Source organism: Aulonocara stuartgranti, assembly GCF_965226115.1.
Source record: "Aulonocara stuartgranti genome assembly, chromosome: 11".
NCBI classification, from domain to species: Eukaryota; Metazoa; Chordata; class Actinopteri; order Cichliformes; family Cichlidae; genus Aulonocara; species Aulonocara stuartgranti.
In genome coordinates this window covers 13,838,753-13,859,120 of record NC_138947.1, presented here as the reverse complement: position 1 = coordinate 13,859,120, position 20,368 = coordinate 13,838,753, and the positions used below count along the sequence as shown (strand labels likewise).

General features: G+C 39.9%; 1 protein-coding gene and 1 long non-coding RNA gene across 5 annotated transcripts; one reads left to right on the top strand and one right to left on the bottom strand.

Moving 5' to 3' along the window:
* Positions 1-252: 252 nt before the first annotated feature.
* LOC309717762 lies at positions 253-19,536 on the bottom strand. Of its 2 annotated transcripts, none has more exons than XR_014279808.1 (2): positions 18,960-19,536; positions 253-2,432 (listed from the first exon to the last, which is right to left on the bottom strand). It is a non-coding gene; the product is annotated as an uncharacterized lncRNA (long non-coding RNA). The 2 variants fall into 2 exon arrangements; XR_014279809.1 differs by lacking the exon at positions 18,960-19,536 and adding an exon at positions 15,366-17,140.
* LOC309717761 (ubiquitin carboxyl-terminal hydrolase 17-like protein 6) lies at positions 5,383-9,561 on the top strand. Of its 3 annotated transcripts, XM_082552574.1 has the most exons (6): positions 5,383-6,718; positions 6,839-6,888; positions 6,980-7,062; positions 7,110-7,220; positions 7,338-7,478; positions 7,718-9,561. In XM_082552574.1, the coding sequence occupies exons 3-6, from the start codon at positions 7,054-7,056 to the stop codon at positions 7,820-7,822; spliced, it is 366 nt and encodes a 121-aa protein (XP_082408700.1). In that variant the 5' UTR covers positions 5,383-6,718; positions 6,839-6,888; positions 6,980-7,053; the 3' UTR covers positions 7,823-9,561. The 3 variants fall into 3 exon arrangements, 2 of the variants coding, with proteins under 2 accessions (XP_082408700.1, XP_082408701.1); XR_014279807.1 differs by having other exon boundaries at positions 5,386-5,903; positions 6,651-6,718; positions 6,980-7,220; positions 7,338-9,561; XM_082552575.1 differs by lacking the exon at positions 7,110-7,220 and having other exon boundaries at positions 5,399-6,718.
* Positions 19,537-20,368: the final 832 nt, after the last annotated feature.

Below are 20,368 nucleotides of genomic sequence, written 5' to 3'. Positions count from 1 at the left end.
AGCTGGTCGTGAGGTGTTAATCACTTCTCGTTACCCCACGTATACTACACGACGCACGATGAAGGCCAAAATCGGTCCGATCACTCAAAAATCGGCTCAAAATGGGCCAAAAATCGCACAGTGTGAGCCCAGCATTAGAGCAGCAATGTTTGTTCCCCTCAGAGAAAGGGAAGAATGGGAAAAGGAAAACACCTGGCTGGAAAAAGTTAATATGGGCATGTGCAGTGAATATCAGCGCTATGTGGCCAGAAGTGTGATAATATAATTTATTTTGTGTAATAAACAACTGCAAGGATAGATGATTACAACAAATTGATGACTAATACATAAAAGTAATACATAGATGAATAATGATGATGAGTTATGATGCGTAATCATGGGAACAAGCGGGTTTACAAACAGGAGCAGCTGATTAGCATTAGAAAAGCTGAAATAATACCTCAACTGAAGCCAATTGTACTAAATGCACTAAATGTGCACTGTTACAAGAATATTTTTCTTTCTATTGTTTTCTATTATTTTAAGTTAAGCAGGACAGAGTGCTTTTAAAGAAAGATTTACTTATATTCTCAAAAGTTAAGCATGACAGGCTTCTGTTTAAGAAAGAGACCTGTTTTACTGTGTTAATGTTGTCATTTTGAGCTAAAAATAAATGGCTAAATGATCATTTGTTTCACATGTGTTCATATCACAAAGAATATGCATCTACTTAAATCAACTTCAAGTCAAATGGTTAAAAAAATAATTTCACACACAAAAAAAGAGCTAGAAAATTCACCACACTGGGAAGGGTGAAGACAACTGGGTCGCCCGGCCCTGGCCACGAGGTGTCCCTTATTTATTTTTCAGGGAGTTGGCAACCCTAGGTACAGGAGAAGTTGTGATCTGAGAGATATATTTTAACACAGAGCTCCAAAATTTTTGGATCTCTTCACATTTCCACAGGCAGTGATATAGTGTACCCTGTACCCTGCCAAAGCAAAGAGGACACAGGCAAAAAAATATCTTCAAAAAGGGTTTTCTTTATTTTAACCCTCAAAAAGTCCAAAATTAACAAAATTCAAAACCATACTTAGCAGGCCCATAAAACAGGTCAACTAAATATAACTCTACAAAAAGTAATTTCCAAAAACTTAAAAAACAAAGTGAGACACAACTTAACTCACAAACTGACCTAATGAGGGTAGCTTTTATAATGATTTGGCCAAACCATTTGAACACAATAGGGGGGGAAACAAAAACACACACTAAGCACAGAATAACCTAACTAAACCCTAAACACCCCTGCTCCTGGTAAGCCCATGGTTGGTCCTGCTGAGCAGGCATTTTGTCCCCAGAGTCCTCAGCCACGCCTTTTGCCCAGACAGGAAACAGCCACCGCCCAAACCCAGGTAACTCAAAGAAAGAGAAACATAATTAATATAACAAAACATTTTAGAAAAACCACACAATGTTACTATGTGTGGCTGCTGGATTTTTCAATCAAGATGGTGTATGAGATTCAATAGTATGTACTGACTCTAGATTTCTTTTCGTTTGAGTTAATTTTACTAAGTCTCTTTAACTGTGTGAAACAAAACTTGACACCTGAACTGACATGCTTATTTATACTGAGGTTTTTAAAACTATACAGCTTTATAGACATAGAGCTCAGGTATGTAGCTGTGAGTGTGCTAGATGCCAGATTAAGCTGACAACTATTACGTCACTCTTATTCATATTTAGCAACATAGAAACACAGGAAGTTGAGTTTAAGATTGTTACTGAGGTTAAAGAGCTGTAAAGCTTGTGTCATCTCCATAGGATTGAAAACTCAAACTAGGCCTGTGGATGACAAGCTCAAGGTCTTAGGTCTTATAGTTTTGTAATCTTAACATAAGACTTTAATGATCCTACGGTGAGGAAATTTGTGTTACCTCAGCTCAGGTACAGATGGCAGAAGAAAAGTACAAAAAATACAAAATAAGTAAACACTATATCCAACAGTAGCATACACTGTACGTGATTATGGATAGAGAGTTGTTACTATTACTATGTAAGTAATAGATATCTAAAAGTATAAATATGTACACGCACACACACATGTACACAATAAATATACATATGGATGATACACATGCATGAAGTGTGACCGTGGATGTCAACAATGTCCAGTGACTCATGACATTGTGATTGAGGAGTTGCTGTTGGGATGAATGATCTGTGAAAGCGCTCCTTCCTGCAGCAAGGGACTAAAGGAACTGCTCAGCACACTCACAGATTCATGCAGAGGGTGATGTGGGTTGTTCATGATGGATGTCAGCTTTACTAACATCCTCCTCTCGCCACCTCCACAGACTCCAGAGCACATCCCAGCACAGAGCTAGACCTCTGCACCAGTTTGTCAATCCTGCTCCTGTCCCTGTCCGTGCATCCGCTCCCTCAGCAGGCCACTGCAAAGAAAAAGGCAGATGCTACCAGAGTATCATAGAATGGTCTTAACAGAGTCCAGCAGACTCCGAAGGACCTCAGTCTCCTCAGCAGGTGGGGTCGACTCTGGCCCTTCTTATACAGGACGTCTGTATTTGTAATAAATTTGTTTTTATTTTCTCTAGACTCGCTTTTATTGAGTTTAGTTTCAGTTAGTTTTTAGAGTGAGTTTTCTCATTTCAGTTTAGCTTCTTTTTTCTTTTTTTTTGAAAATGTTTCGTTTTAGTTCAGTTTCTATTAGTTTTAGTTTTTATTAATTATTATTTCATGAAGGGAATATGTCAGGGGCCAGATTTCAGAAACACAGTACAGGTAATACAGTAAAAACACAACTTTATTTTAAAAGCAGTTGACTCAGTCTTGTAGACATCCAACGTCTCAATAAGACATCTATCAAAGCCTTATATAGCAAGTTTTAAATATATATTCGATCTATCCTTCAAGCTCAGGAGCTTACGGGTCCTGCACAGAATCTTAGCTGTTCCTAGGACTGCAGTCTTCTGGACAGAGATCTCAGGTGTTGTTCCTGGGCTCTTCTTCGCTTGTCTACCACCACTATGTCCGATTGGTTAGCCACCAACATTTTGTCCGTCTGTATCTAGGAGTCCCACAGAATCTTAGCTCAGTCATTCTTGACCACCCATTTTGACCTCAGGACTTCCAGGCCATACACTCCACAGATGGTCCTGTGTACTACGCTGACCACTTGGTTATAGCTTTACATGTATGCCCTGCCTGCTAGCATCTTACACCCTCCTGTTATGTGCTGGATTGTCTCAGAGGCATCTTAACACAGCCTGCACCTGGGGTCTTGCCTGGTGTGATAGACCCCAGCCTCTGTGGATCTTGTCCTTAGAGCTTGTTTCTGTGTTGCCATGATTAGTGCCTCCATACTGGATTCCTCGATTGTCTGTAGTGCTGTATTGACCTCCTCTAGTAGACCCTCAGAGGGTGGTGGTTACTTCTACAAGATTACTTCACATAATCTTGGTAACCGGCTACCGAGGGTCCAAGTTTCCAGGTTGGCGATGATCCTATCTTTCAGGTCAGTTCCTCTTGCTCAGTTAGCATGTTAAATGTTAACATGAACTCCCTCGCTGAAACAGATCACATACAGTGGACTTGTTCCTCACCCTTCTTACTACTTTCAGTGTTTCTTTTTCATTCTTGCTTATGTGACAAAGGCTTCTGATTTTCAGCGCTCAATAGCCATGGGTCATACATACATACATACTGACTTCAAACTTTTCCACAATTTCTAAATAGTTTTCTTCCCTCTGGTCACGTCTCAGAAAACTTTTGTTAGAACACCTTCCACACTTCCACTGATTTGTGGATTTGTGGATGGGGAGAAACGCTTTGGGGAGAGACGTCAGGTGGCAGCGGCGGTACGTCACAGACTTAAGGACTATGTCGGGAGGGACTGAGCAGCTCGACGGTTTTTATGTGAAATAAATTATATTTTAGAACCCTATATTTTATATTTCCTTGGTACCTCCACTACTCTTCCTGTTTAAGAAGGGTTTCCCTTTTTAGACTTAGAAGAGACTAATAATTAAAAACAGAACATATGTTGTCTTTATCCCGGGCCTGATATATGACTGAGCGTCAGCATAGAGCACTCAGGTGTGTGTTAACAAAATGCTACACCTCTCAGGAGAGGATTTCCCAGCAAATTTATCCCAACGCCAAATGGTGCAATGTTCAGAAAAAACGGCAAAACACCTGATGTCTACATCTCAAACTGTACAGGTCCTTGGTGAACTGAAGCAATATTGTGGAGTGTAGAAGAGTGGATCAAAATTTCTCCACAATAATGTCACAGAATGATATTGTGATAAAGAAAACTGGCTTATCGAGGTTCAAACTATATGTTCGGGCACCATGTCTCTCATATATTTTATTAAGGTTTCATTTTTAAAAAGCCGACACTTTAAATCGGGGTCCCCAATCCCAGTCCGCAAGGGCCGGTCCCTGCAGGTTTTAGATGTGTGCTTGATCCATCACAGCTGATGTAAATGGCTAAATGACCTCTTGAAGTTCTCCAGAGGCCTGGTAATGAACTAATCAATGTGATTCAGGTGTGTTGACCCAGGGTGAGATCTAAAACCTGCAGGGACACCGGCCCTTGTGGACTGGGATTGGGGACCCCTGCTTTAAATGTTTTCGCTTTTAGTGGCATCTAAAGTAGGGTGACCATATTTTGATTTCCAAAAAAGAGGACACTTGGCTCAGTCATGAAGAACTTGCTTAAAGAAACATAAAATTGGCCAGGTATTATAGGAAAAGCCATAAAGCCTTTGAATGAAAACAAACGCTGTTGTAACAGTGATGTACACTGTCTTGTTAGTATATGTATGATTTCTATACATTTTACATCAGATGAAAACTTTGGTTGTAAGATTCCCTGTTAATGCCCTACCTGGCCCCCCTGACAAAGTTTTGCTAGACCCGCCCCTGCACAGTTGCCAGCTGTCAGCTGTAGAAAAGGATCCTGGTGTTATTTGTCTCTCAGAAACAGTTCATAACTTCCCTTCAACTCATTCATGTCACCTAAAAGGTAAACCTGTTTCTCCATCATCTGTTCAGCTCTGATGATTCAGTAAGGACATCTCCTGGTTTCATCTTCATGTTTCAAACATCAGCTGATACTAGAAAGTACGGTGGCCCCTAGAGACAAAGCACGTACAAACTCCAAAACACATGCAAAATCCAAAACACTTGCAAACTAAAAAACACATGCAAACTCCAAAACACGTACAAACTCCAAAACACATGCAAAATCCAAAACACTTGCAAACTAAAAAACACATGCAAACTCCAAAACACTTGCAAACTCCAAAACACGTACAAACTCCAAAACACATGCAAAATCCAAAACACTTGCAAACTAAAAAACACATGCAAACTCCAAAACACGTACAGACTCCAAAACACTTGCAAAATCCAAAACACGTACAAATTCCAAAACACTTGCAAAATCCAAAACACGTACAAATTCCAAAACACTTGCAAAATCCAAAACACTTGCAAATTCCAAAACACGTACAAACTCCAAAACACTTGCAAAATCCAAAACACTTGCAAACTAAAAAACACATGCAAATTCCAAAACACAAATTTGGTTTTGGAAACAAATTAAAACGTACAGCTCTGCTATCACTTCCAACATAAATGAAGACAGAAAACTAAACAGCAGTGACGTTTGTAGGGTTACTGAAGTTGGGCTAGCTGGTATATAATGATGTGCTACGTGACCGCTAGCGACACAGCTATGTTAGCATAATATAAACAAGCTAACTTTTTTCCACTCGATAAAAGTTAACGTGAGTGTTCTCGGTGGTCAGGAACAAATGTAATCGCATGGCAGGATGCTGTAAAAGGACCAAACTTCAGCCAGGAGAACAACTGAGATAATCCATCCACAATACGAGGTTAGTCATTCATATACTGCTGCATGGGCTGGGCTGTAGTTACATCCTAAGGTTTTAAAAACTGAGCTTAAATAAATGATTAGCGGTAATAAAAGCCGAGGGAGGTCAACGGGGATCACTGACTGTTTTAGGAGCTTTTTGAGATCAAATAGAAGAAAATACAAAACATTAAACATGTTAACAACACAAAAGCCATATTAAACGCAGACTACTTTAGGCCCGGAAGTAGGATTCGTCACGTCATCACTTAACAATCAGATAGATTTCTTCTGAGCCAACAGGGTAAGCAGTTTGAGCAGGAGCACTCAACCCCTCAGGTCATCTCTTATTCACCCTAATGGCATTCGTGCTATTATTGCAGCAGCAAAATTCAGAAAATCCAGGTTTTTCTATGTGTTACTATAGAGCTTCGAAGTCTATGTGCACATTTAACCAAAACTACACGTTTAACAGATGCACTGGGCTGAGTGTTGTGCTTCTTGTTAGACTCCTAAAAATAATTTATTAATTAATTTATTTTTTTAAGAACCTAAAGTGTCAATTCTCATCAAATCAATTCTTCCCGTGTAGCAGCAGATGGCCTCTTAAGTAATTAATCGTGCTCCAATTCCTCCTATTGTCTTTTCTGCTACTTGAATACTGTAAAGTGATCGTCTGGTTCCAAAATGCTAAAAAATAAATGGTCAATCAGTTAATTGTTGCACTGTCCTTATTAGTTAACTTTTGTGCTTTATCTTTTTATTATAGATTGGACAGGCAAACGCAGGCAACCTCTTTCATCCATCAAGTGTTTGGCGGGTACCTAAGATCCAGAGGTAAGTCACTGTTTTTTAAGGTTTGATTTATTTTTCTTTTATTTGTCTTTTTATGTCTTACAGCTTGTGTGATACTCATAGCACTGAGTTCTGTTTCTGTTAAACGTTTAAACTGCAAAGCTGTCTCAGATACATTTGACCCTTTTCTGGATATCACTCTGGAAATTAAGGTAATTGGACAACATTCAAAGTGACGTTGCTACTATGTATTCTCTGCATTATGGAGTGTGAGGTTTTTCCTCTCTCTCTCTGTTCATATAGACTGCTCCAAATGTCTCCAAAGCTCTGAAGCAGTTTGTCAAGCCAGAACAGCTGGATGGCGAAAATGCTTACAAATGCACCAAGTAAGTCAAAGAGATGCCAAACCATGATGAATGTTTGTTTCCTTCAGGTGCAAAAAAATGGTAACGGCCTCAAAAAGATTCACAATCCATCGCAGCGCCAATGTGCTCACCCTCTCACTCAAACGCTTTGCAGACTTCAGTGGAGGCAAAATCACAAAGTCAAATGGCCAATAGTGTCTGCTTAAGTCATAAAGATACATGACAGATGCTTTGTTTTATTATAAAACAGGATATTTGCATGTAATGTTTGAAATTCTTTGTGTGGTGGTCATCAGGATGTGAAGTATTTGGAGCATCTGGATCTGCGGCCCTTCATGTCTCAGTCCCACGGGGAGCCCCAGCTCTACAGGCTGTATGCTGTGCTGGTTCACTCTGGATTGAGTTGTCATGCTGGACACTATTTCTGCTATATTAAGGTACTGGCTGTGCCCGAATCTGTTTGAATGCTGCTGTTGCTTAGTACAAACAAACACACACCATAAACAACACATTTAAGCAGAAAACTGAATGCAAACAGAGAAAAATACTTTGTATGCATTGAAAGAAAGAAAAAAAAAAAAAGACCCCTATATAACCATAAGATTCTTCTTTTTAGCTCAAATTCAATTCAGAAACTGAATCTGCTGTGTCACATCTCTCTCATTCTGTCTCACAGGCCAGCAATTTGCAGTGGTTTCAGATGAATGACTCGTCCGTGTCAGTCAGTGACATTAGGACCGTTCTCAACCAGCAGGCATATGTCCTCTTCTACATCAAGTGAGTAAACATCGGTATTTTTAAACATTCTAGGCTTATTCCTTCAGTAGAACTTTTCCCATCATTATTTAATAATGTAGACATGTTTATTCCCACTTTTCTTGTAGAAAATGTATTATTATAACCTAATGTTATAATGTTGATGCTTTGTCATGGTTAATATTATATTATATTAATATTTCTTTTATTTATTTTGGCCACATCAGATCATGGCAGTTTGACGTCTACGGCTCCTGTTGCTAATGGAATAGGCAATGACCATAGCCAACCAAAGTAAGCCTAACACTGAACTAAAAAAAAATTATTGCTCTGCTGTCCATTTTATGCATTTAAATTTTTAAGTTTAGAGGAGTGATCTTAAAACTGTGCAGACTTTCCTCTCTGCCAGTGTGACAAAGCATTGCTCATATTGCTTTTGTATTTTATTTTTCCAGCAAAGATGCCTCATCCCAGGCTAGTTCTTCTCAGAGCATTCATCCTGCTGCTAATGAAAGCCAGGATTTCTCCACTCCTGTCACAAGGGGTAAAACTCCATCTGAACCCCTGCCTCACTGTACAGAATCCTCCGCCGTTAGCGCTTCACCCTCAGCTACTGCTACAACTACCCCTTCTGTTGCAGCTAAAGAATCTGCTTCCGCTCATTCTTCTTCTGGGCAAGATGGCAACCCTGCAGCCTTACCCCCTCAGCCGGGCTGCTCTCAAAGCACCAGTGGGGCCTCTGCAGCTCGACAGAAAGTTAGCGTAAGCAAGGATGAAGCCAAGGATCTACCACAAGATAAATGTGTTGTAATAGTAATTTTACAATGTATGTTGAAGGGATATTACTGCCCTCTGTTGGTGTGTCTGTGCATTACACTCAAAAGGTGTTCGTTAAAAACATCAGGTTATGGGCCCAGAGGTCGCCAAGGGAAGCTGCTAACACGTTTCTTTTGGGAGTCATAAACAGAATTGTGGGATTCACAATGGAAGATAGACTGTTTATTGACAAGCTGAGCGGACCGGAGAATTGGGCAACGTGGAAATTTCAACTGGAGCACCTGTTGAAGGCAAAAGGACTGTGGGGTATGGTACAGGAGACGGAGCAGTTAGCTGCGGATGCTAATGCCCAAGCACGAGCTGAATTTGAACGGAAGAAAGAAAAGGCATTTTCAGTGCTGGTACTGAATGTAAGTACACCCCAATTGTACTTGATAACAAACTGTAAGACCCCCAAAGAAGCATGGGAGATGCTAAAAGCACAGTTTGAAAGAGATACTGTTGCTAACAAGCTATTTCTGAAGAAGTACTTCCGGTGTGAAATGAAGGAAGGAGAACATCTCAATGATCATTTAAAGAGGATGAAGGAACTTACTGATCAGCTAGGGGCAATAGGTTCTGTAATTGAAGAGGAAGATCAAATTGTCACTAGGGCTGGGCAAAACGATTATTTTCCTAATCGATGAATCTAGCGATTAATTTTTCGATGCATCGATTAATCTAACGATTCATTTTTCAATCCGATTCGATTCGATTAACGATTTTTTTCCCCATTATTTGACTTGTATAGCAATTTCACATTTATTAATTTATGTATATAAATGAAAAACACAAATCTATTCATTTGAAGACCTTTTAATAAAAAATAAAAAAATTGCAAAATAAAGTTGTAGAGGTCATACAATCAATACAATAGAGATAGCATTTAACAAGAAATGAAATGTGCAAACATATATAAAATTAAAGAAAAGTTAACAAAACATTTCAAATAAATAGCAACAATGGTGTCTTTAAACAAACAAAATGTAATATTCACTTTGCTTTCTGCCAAAAAGTGCTCTTCCTTCACAAAACAAAATCCACAATAACATTGTACTACAATCTTCTGTTTTTAACAAAAAATTAAATGTTTTGCAAAACAAATATAACAAAGGAAATCATAGCAAAAAATTAATAATATACAAACAGCAGCAATGGCGTCTTTGAACAAATAATGAAATGACAAGTTTCCCCTAAGTAGGACTCTGTGACCAGACTTGTCCAAGCATCAGTGGTAAGGGAGATTTTGGATGTGGCTTTTTTTAGTTCATTCCTTAGTTTCTCCACTGAAGTTTCATACTTTCTCTCCATCATGCTTGTAAAATGACGCCTAGACGGCAGAGTGTAACCTGGTTGGAAAGTGGTCAGCATTTCTTTGAATCCCTCACCCACAGCAAGTGGTCTCTTGTCTTTTAAAATCATAGCTAAGACGCTCTCAGTAAGTACAGCCACCTCCTGGGGGGTGCATGGTGTACTTCTTCTCTGACAGTAGTCCTCCAGACTTTTCTGTTTATTCCTGAAATCATAAATCACACACAGCACACAGATGAATTCGAATAATTACAAAATAATTATATGGAAAGCATAATATCAAAATAATTTGATAAGGATCTGGTTGAGCTAGATAGATAGATACACACACACTGTTATGCCATGTGCTTTCATAGCATAACAGTAAGAGGTTAATAATAATCCCCAATGTTGAACATATGATATGCAGTAATCATGATGGCTGGAAAAGATAATGTTTAAACAGCCATAGCTGATGGCACCTTTACTGGTGCACTGCTTTCTAGTCATTAGATGGCATAACTTTGACTTATAAGATCAAGCTGGAGAAGCATAATGTATAAAAACAGCATTCAAATAGGATGAAACACATTAAATTTGACAAATCAAGAGTTCATTGTCATTTTGCTTTTGCAAGCACTTTAACAATGTTGTAACAGTGTCCACGACGGCTACGTTTAGCAGGTGGTGCATTATCCTTGTTAACATTTCTCCTGCGGCCAATTCGCTGTCTCACATTTTTGTCTTTCGCCGATTCTGATAATCAGCCTGCGTGCATTCAGACTCATTTTGCCAGCATGGGCCACAAAAAAACCCCCAATAACAACAGCAGCTGCTATATGTTACTGCTCAGCAGCTTAAATGAGTTTTGCATTTACGGAGGTTGGGTGTTTATCTGTGTCTATGAGTGAGTGTACGTCTACGGGGGGGTGTCTGGATGAATTAACGGGTAAAAACTAGCGTTAGTAAAAAAGTTGAAAACTTACGGTGGTTTGTCCTTTGCAGAAGCTGCTCCTGGATGCCGTCGTTTGAGGTGCTGGTGCATAGCCGTCGTGCTTTTATGATAGGCCATTTCCACCTCACAAAGCCGGCAAACGACTGAATCACTTCCTTTTCTGTTAAAATATCCCCATACTGTAGAACTGCGTGTTCGGGTGGAGTGATTTAAGTTGACTGCAACTGCCTCACTCATGATTCCGCTACTCGCTGCCGCCATGTCTTTTTTTGAAAGTGACGACGCATCGACGCAGATTTTTTTACGTCGACGTATTTTTTGCGTCGACGTAATCGATTACGTCGACGCGTTGTCCCAGCCCTAATTGTCACCCTTCTAGGTAGTAGTGATGGGATTTCCGGCTCTTTTTAGAGATCCGGCTCTTTCGGTTCGGCTCACTAAAAAGAGCCGGCTCTTTCGGCTCCGAACCGGCTCTTCAGGTTGTTTTGTTGCTTTAATTAATTTATTATTAACAATAATATAAAATTATGCACAAAAGGAATTACTAACGTAAAAAGTGGTTTTATTTATATATGTTTATATATAAATATATGCGGTGGCCCCTAGAGACAAAACACGTACAAACTCCAAAACACATTTCTAGCATGAACTGAACTTCCAAAGCAGAGCTACTAGATCACTTAAATTACACAATTGAAAGCATGTGTGTATTGTTTGTGTATTTATACACAGGCACTCATATATATATTCAAATAATTTAAAAAAAAGTTCATTTACCTGTTATTACCACACACCAAATCCGGTCGTTGGTACTTGCTGGCTTGTGTAGCCACAAGATAACAAAGGCTCAACACTGCGCCCAGCATCCTGGAGCACTTCTGTTGTCTTTTGTACGTGTTTTGAGTTTTTATGTGCTTCTGAGTTTTTATGTGCTTCTGAGTTTTTATATGCTTCTGAGTTTTTACGTGCTTCTGAGTTTGTACGTGTTTTTACGTGCTTCGGAGTTTGTACGTGTTTTGGAGTTTGTACGTGTTTTGGAGTTTGTACGTGTTTTGGAGTTTGTACGTGTTTTTACGTGTTTTGGAGTTTGTACATGCTTCAGAGTAGGGCTGGGCCATATTATACCGTTCACGGTAATACCGGTATAATGTTAGGCAACGATAGGAAAATGAAATATCGCGATAGAATGGGAGTAAAACACGCATGCGCAGTGCCTTTGTTTTCATACGCACATGGCCGATTGTTGAGTGAAACAGATGATCCAGAATTGGTTTGTAAAAATGGTGCAACTTCCGTGATGTGGAACTGGTTTGGTGTTTGTCCGTCAGATACACAACAAAGCACATTTTTTTGCAGAACATGCAAGCGGCCGTTGTTATTGTCGTATTTGTCGGACTAAGATGCTCTTAAATCTGGGAGTAATCTGGGTCCTAAACTCCGTATTCTTCAGGTCAAACAACACTGCAGCATCACTTAGAGTTAAAAACTGTCTAAATTCTTTCATCTTTAATAAAACGATCAGCATTGCTGCTTTACCAGGTGTAACTATGAAGTTTAACTTCCAGGCATCCATGAAAACAAAAGTTATTACATTTAACGGAGTTAGAAGTTAGCAGGAAGCTAGCGGAAGTTAGCTCGCTAGTTTCGCTAGTTACCTAAGCATGATATTGCATGTTCTGACTGAGAGATTTCTGAAAAAAATCAAACGTACACCTCTGCTATCACTTGCAACATAAATGAAGACAGGAAACTAAACAGCAGTGACGTTTGTAGGGCTACTGAAGTTGGGCTAGCTGGTATATAATGATGTGCTACGTGATCGCTAGCGACACAGCTATGTTAGCATAACATAAACAGTGAAGCTGGAGGACGAACACTAACACTTTTCCACTTATAAAAGTTAACGTGAAGGTTCTTCATGGTTAGAGACAAATGCAATCGCATGGCAGGATGCTGTAAACGGACCAAACTTCAGTCAGGAGAACAACTGAGATAATCCATCCACAATACGAGGTTAGTCATTAATATACTGCAACAACATGGGAATAGAGCAGCTGCCAGAGAATTCAACATTAAGGAATCAATGGTACAGAAATGGAGGAAGCAAGAAGAATGAGTTTAATAAAGTTTGATTTATCTGACTGCTTTGTTTCGCTTAATGTGCCTTATAATCCCGTGCACCTTATGGTCTGAAAAATGCGTACTGCACACTGCAGTTTAATGTTGCAAAGCACCTCTTTTTAACTTAAGTGGATATTATACATGGTTATGCTCAGGACATGTCAGCCCATTTCTAGTGGAAATGCCTTTTGGTTAAACTTTCAGCAAGGAATTTGCATTTGTACTGTTACATTTTTATAAAGCTTTAATGTACATAAAAACCAGCTTCTTGTTTAAGTGAATATAAATGGAAGGTTGTCTTTTTGCGCTAGTAATGTTGTGGAGTTGTATTTTGTCTCGCATCAATTATATCGTCGGTTATATCGTTATCGCAAATTTTCAAATATATATCGTGATAAATATTTTTGGCCATATCGCCCTGCTCTACTTCAGAGTTCGTACGTGATTTGAAGTTTGTATGTGCTTTGTCTCTAGGGCAGGGCTCTAGAGTGCGACCAATTTGGTCGCAAATGCGACCAAATTTTTCAGTGGTGCGACTAAAAATAAATATTTGGTCGCACAGGTGCGACCAACTGTTCCGGTAACAAAAAAAAAATCTCTGTAACTCTCCGTGTGGTCAACAACAGACACACATTATGCCCCTATCGTGGACTAAACCAATCAGAGATAGTCAGGGGCGGGACCTCTCTGATTGGCCGTGGTCCAGTTGAAAGTGCAGGTGGAAGAGAGAGGTGAGTAGCTTGAATAAAGCGATATCAATTCATTAACGGATTCCACACAAAGACCTAAACACGGAGCGGACCCAACACATCAGAATCAGCTTCGTCTTTCTCGGCTTTCTCACCCGACGGCCTGAACACGGACACGCTGTCGGAGCTTAGCGATTCTTCGGGTCCGCGCTGTGTTTACGTCTTTTTGCGCTGATTCTGAGCTGCAGGTTTTGCCTCTCTCCAACCAAAATTCACCGAGCCTGCAGCAAAAGAAGCAGCAAACTGCGCTTCACATTTGATCAATGTCGTCATGAATTCCCTCTGACTTTTGCTGTTTTGCTTCCACCACGATAAAAATCACACTTCCTGCACAGCTCTCTCTCTCTCTGTACTTCAGGAACAGTTTCCCGTCTCAAATCTGTTTTCTGCATTATTCATTCGCTTATTACCCACCAGTCTAGCGTTGTTTACAGCGCTTTTTCTTTTTTCACTTAAATGACCTCGGACAAGAAAGCCTAATTTCTGCTGTTCAATACTGAAGAAATTTAAATTTCTTAAAATTATGCAAAATTGCAGAATATTTTTAAGGTTATCTGCTATAAAAAGCCAGACCAGGAAAATCTCCTTCATGTTTTCCTGTGTTTTATTCTCAGTTACTTTCACACAAAGGCATCTGCTGTGATTTTCACAATTCTGATGAAGTCTCATGTGTATCAGTACTGATAAATGATCAGAATTATAATATTTCTGACTGTCTGAGGCTAAATTGAATCAAATCAGGACTTTGAGAACCGGAATTGAATGGATTATAGAAATCAGTGATGATACTCAGCCCTAGTGAGCAGCCTAGGCCTGAGAGAAGTGGATGTACTGTAGCTGTGGGTAATAAGAAAAGATGAAAAGAACTTAACTTTTTTGTTAAGTTAAGGCCTGATCTGTCTGAAATTCATAGCCAGTGCTCTGACACGGTGCCATCAATATTTGAATGCTGAAAAAGCACAGTGTATCCAGAAAACACATTATATGCTGCAGTAAATGCACTGCCCAAGTGTCCCCTCTCCCCACGGCCTTTCAGCAGCAGACAGCAGCAAACAGGTCGTCAGAGGAGGCCAAGATGATGATTAAGTTTTTAACATTTTCTACAATATTGACAAAGCACTTTAAGCACAAGTTTGTTAGTTAATAATTTAGAAATTAATATTGTCTGTATGGACTTCCCCCCCCCCAAAGAAAGTGCACATGTAAAACTGCGGTGTTAAGCGATGCGGTTGAAAAATTTGAGTGCGCCTAACTTTTGTGCCGGTATGCCTAAATTTTTAAAGTTAGGCGTACCGGTGCGCCCATGTCAAAAAGTTAGTCTAGAGCCCTGCTCTAGGGGCCACCGTAAATATACTTTTATTTATTCACTCCACATAAAATGTAATAAATAAATCATATAATACAAAAATCAACTATTCACATTTCAAGTTTTAACTATTTAAATTTTCAGCTTTTTCCTTTCACAAATTTAAAGTGAAAAGAACACAAAACACTGCAAACCACAACACAATTAAATATAAATTATAATATGAAAACTAAAAGAACATGCATATTCTCTGTCATATGGACCTGCATGAATAAACTTTCTGAATCCTTTATCATCTGCAACCGAAAATAGTTGTGGATGATTACTATACCTTTCTAATGTTGTTGTCCCTGCCTCTCTCTCTCTCTCTCTCTGGCTCTGTTCCTGTGCTACTGAGTGTAACTACCGCCCCTCCCCCCTCTGCCCAGCGTAAAGCACAAGGCTCGCGTGCAGAGTGAAGCGGAAAAAAAGTGCGAGAGAGAGGCTGAGAGAAAGAAAAAAAAAAAAAAAAAAACCCCACGTGACGGCTCGCGATAAGGAGCCGGCTCGCGTCGTTCACGTCAAAGAGCCGGCTCTAAGAGCCATTTCGTTCGCGAACGACCCATCACTACTAGGTAGTTTGCCACCCAGCTATGCAACTGTTGTTACTGCTTTGGAGACAAAGATGGACAGTCTGACACTACAGTTTGTTCAACAAGCCTTGATAAATGAGGAACAAAAGCGAGTGCTTACTGACAACACCACTGTGTCCAGTAGTGTATCAGCGATGTCATCTCAGATGCATAGAAATGAACAGAGTGGATCAAAAACAGTGGGAGCAAACAGCTCCGACTCATGGAGATGTTACAAATATGGGAAGGAAGGACATATCAAGCGTGATTGTCCAAGCATTAAAAAGAAATACAAGGCCCACAAGGCTAAAAGCGTGGTGTATAAGGACAAAGAGGACGCATTTGAGGGAGCTTTTGTTGTAAATGAGTCATGTAAAAGTGATGCACAACAAGAAGAATGGTTAATTGATTCAGGAGTGTCAAAACACATGACATGGAATAAAGAAGCTCTACAGAACTACCAAGAGTTTTCAGAACCACAAACAGTAAAACTCAGTGATGGCAGAGTAGTTGAGGCTTTAAGTCTGGGCAACATAACAATGAAAATGTCATTCAGAGTTAGTAATGGAAAAGATGCCACAATGTATGATGTGCTGTATGTTCCCAAGTTATCAATGAACCTTTTCTCAGTGGGAGCTGCTGCCAAGAAGGGAAACACAGTGAAGTTCAAAAGGACTCATTGCTACATAAGAGGAAAGAATGGAGCTCTCCATAGAATGGGAACACAAAGATCTGACGGCTTGTATCAGCTGGATATTGAGGGAAACTGCACAACCTGTCATGGAGCGTCAACTGCTTCAGTTCCAGCAAGTATGTGGCATCAGCGCCTAGGTCACACTACAAATCTGAAAAGAGTAAAAAACTTGGTAAAAGGAGTTAGCCTTACAAATGAAGAGGAGGACATTTTTTGTGAAGCTTGTGTTGAGGGCAAATTATCAAGAAAACCTTACAAATCAGTGGGAGAAATACGAACAAAACGCAAGTTGCAATTAGTGCATAGTGACGTTTGTGGTCGTTTTCAAACTGAGTCACTACCCAGATAGCAAGGAGACATTGAACAGATGTTGATTTTCCATCTGAACCATCAGAATCGTCAGGATTGAAATATCAACACAAAACCAATGTTGAAACAACATTGAAAACGTATTCTACGCTAGATTCGACACAGCGAACACCATGAGACCGGACAGTGTGCGCACCGCGGATGACGTCAGTGTGCACACTGTGTCTGAGGAGGATGTGCGGAAGTGCTTCAGGAAGGTGAACGCGCGCAAAGCTACTGGTCCGGACGGGATTCCCGGCCGCGTCCTCAAGTCATGCGCGGCTCAGCTGGCTGGAGTGTTCACACACATCTTCAACCTTTCCCTCTCTCTGTCTGTAGTCCCAGCCTGCTTCAAAATGGCCACCATCGTCCCTGTACCCAAATCCTCCACCATCTCCTCATTGAACGACTGGCGACCTGTAGCCCTGACCCCCATCGTGAGCAAATGCTTTGAGAAGCAAAGCTTATTACATTTTTAAACTGTAGAGATACAATCATTTTACTGCTGTAAAATCCAACTTTTGTCTTATTTAAAATATAAATCTAATATAATCTGCTTCTTAATGTATGTTCTTTAAAATACAGCGTGTGTTTTTTAATATATTATAATTATAATAATTATTATGTGGACATGAATATTAGATCGTTTTTTAGTGAAATATAATCCCTCCAGAAAGGCAGGAAAAGCCCGGAAACTTACTTAAATATGTTCTAAATACTTTAAAACTAAATATGTTCCCTAAAACGGTGACAGAGCTACAGACCCATGACAGCCTTACACAGGTAGCCAGCAGCTATGACCAGTAGTGATGGGACGTTCTGTATCGAGGCTTCGGAGCGTGTGTCGGGTAATGGAGGGGGCGTTTCCGCGAAGCGCGTATCGAGGCTTGCTTCATTTATGGGAGGAGCTGAAAATGATGACGTCCGAAGCCTCGCTGCCCGGCTGTACCACGTGACTGGTTCATGAAGTGGTTCGAACTTTGCCGCGAGATATGACAGCGATATAAACCCCTCAGACTTCATTCAAAAATGTGGGTGTTTGATGGAGAGTTGTTAGTGAGAGTTTGGAGACAGTTTGGAGGTTTATGAGAGTGAGGAGAGAAAGTCAGGAGAGAATGGAGCCAGCTAAGAAGAGGAGGATGTCCTCCCCTGTGTGGGAACATTTTGATCTTATTCCTCCCAACAAGGTATGTAAATTTCTACAGAAGATGTATTTCCATGATACTGATGGTGCAATACAATTTATGTTGAGCTGTCTTGACTTTTGTACAAGGTGAAGTGTTTGCTATGTGCCAGGGAGCTGGGATATAACAACAACACCTCATCCATGCTTAGGCACTACAGAGCTTTGCATGAGAATAAGAGGAACACCGATTGTGGAGCAAGACCAGGTGAGCCATCAAATGCAATGATAATATAGCATGCAGTAATGTTACTAAATGATATAACAATATTATACAACTGTTATAAGTTACGTGTGTGATATTTATATTTGTGCTTTATCTTTATTGTCTTTCCTCAGGAGAACAATCTCAAATAGATGAAGACCTGGTCAGCATGGTGATTGAGGACTCCCAGCCATTTAGCATTGTGGAGGACAAAGGATTCAAAAGATTTGTTAAATCATTAAATCCTAGCTATGTTCTCCCCACTAAAAAGGTCGTAAAAGCAGTGAAAATTTAGTTTTTACAGAATAAAATGTGAACAGGCAGGACTGAGGCTCAAAGCCTCAGTGTGTAGCTGTCCATACCTCAACGTTACAAAAGCACAACCACTGTCCACACCCCAACCACACCTCACCTCACAGTAAATGATCATTTCCACTTTAAGCATTTCCAAATAATCATTTCCCATACTGCCAGTATAAATATACACAGTATACTGCATCACTACAATATACATGTTTTACACACTCCTTTTGTTGTTGACATTTACAGGCTGTGTGCAAAATGCCACACTCTTCAAATTCATGCCAGCTATTATTTTTACGTCCAGTAGGTGTCCTGCTAGAGCAAATGAAGCTTCATGAAGCTTCGCGTTGGGGTGAACCAATTGGATGAAAAGCTTCAGTGCTTCATGGGGCTTCATCTGCCCATCACTAATGACCAGCACTACTTGTGCAGTTAATAAAAGGACAGGTAATGTTTGTCGCGCTGTTGCACACACAGCACGCTCGTTTGTCAGTTGCAACAAGACAGCTTACCAACGTGTACGTAATAAGATAATACTCCTGGGTGCTACACACTACAGTGTACGCTGTACACCTACTTACTGGTTTTGTGGCATCAGTCTGTATGGAAGAAATATAGTAAGTCTGTGTCTCTGAGTTAACTTGTGTTTCTCCTGCAGCTCCGGACCGCAAAAAATGCGCGTGCTCTTTGTGAGCTCGTTCCCGGCTCGTAACCAGCGCGTTCTGCCGTCAAGGGCGATCATTGGTTAAATGTGATCATGTGACTGATGTACGGTGGCCCCTAGAGACAAAGCACGTACAAACTCCAAAACACATGCAAATTCCAAAACACATGCAAAATCCAAAATACTTGCAAACTAAAGAACACACGCAAACTCCAAAACACGTACAAACTCCAAAACACTTGCAAAATCCAAAACACTTGCAAAACCCAAAACACGTACAAACTCCAAAACACTTGCAAAACCCAAAACACTTGCAAACTAAAAAACACATGCAAATTCCAAAACACGTACAAATTCCAAAACACTTGCAAAATCCAAAACACTTGCAAACTAAAAAACACATGCAAATTCCAAAACACGTACAAACTCCAAAACACTTGCAAACTAAAAAACACATGCAAATTCCAAAACACGTACAAAATCCAAAACACTTGCAAACTAAAAAACACATGCAAATTCCAAAACACGTACAAACTCCAAAACACGTACAAACTCCAAAACACGTACAAACTCCAAAACCCAAAACACGTACAAACTCCAAAACACTTGCAAATTCCAAAACACGTACAAACTCCAAAACACTTGCAAAACCCAAAACACTTGCAAACTAAAAAACACATGCAAATTCCAAAACACGTACAAATTCCAAAACACTTGCAAACTCAAAAACACATGCAAATTCCAAAACACAACGGAAGTGCTCCAGGACGCTAGGGGCAGTGTTGAGCTCGATTTGCAAAATAAACGGCAAGTTTGTCTGTATGGGACGGTCTAGTCTCCGTCGCGCTTCCCAGGTTGCCTAGCAACCGTGATACTAACCGCTGGAATCGTGTCATACAACTTGGTTTGACAGAAATGAGGGAGAACATATTTTGTTCATTTGTTTGTTTGTTTCTACATGAGCTTTGTGTGATTTGATAAGTATCTGAGGCTGAGACCACAGGACAGTAAAACATGATTTTTGGGCTTCATTTCTGTACTGAACAGTCATTTCAAGATTAATTAGTAAATAAGAATTAGCTGATGTTGTTCATGAGACTAAAGTCATATCACTTTGGTAATGTAAATATAATATGGCCAATATTCTAGTTATTATATTAATCATTATTAGCTATTACAGCAGTGAACATGAACTCTGTGTCAAATACTGAGCTTCAGTACAGATTCAAGTTGCAGTTATTTATATGTCTTATCACCTTAAATCTTCACTCAAAGACAAGTATCTTTGACAGTGCATATATAGGTGTATCATATATAAGAGACAAA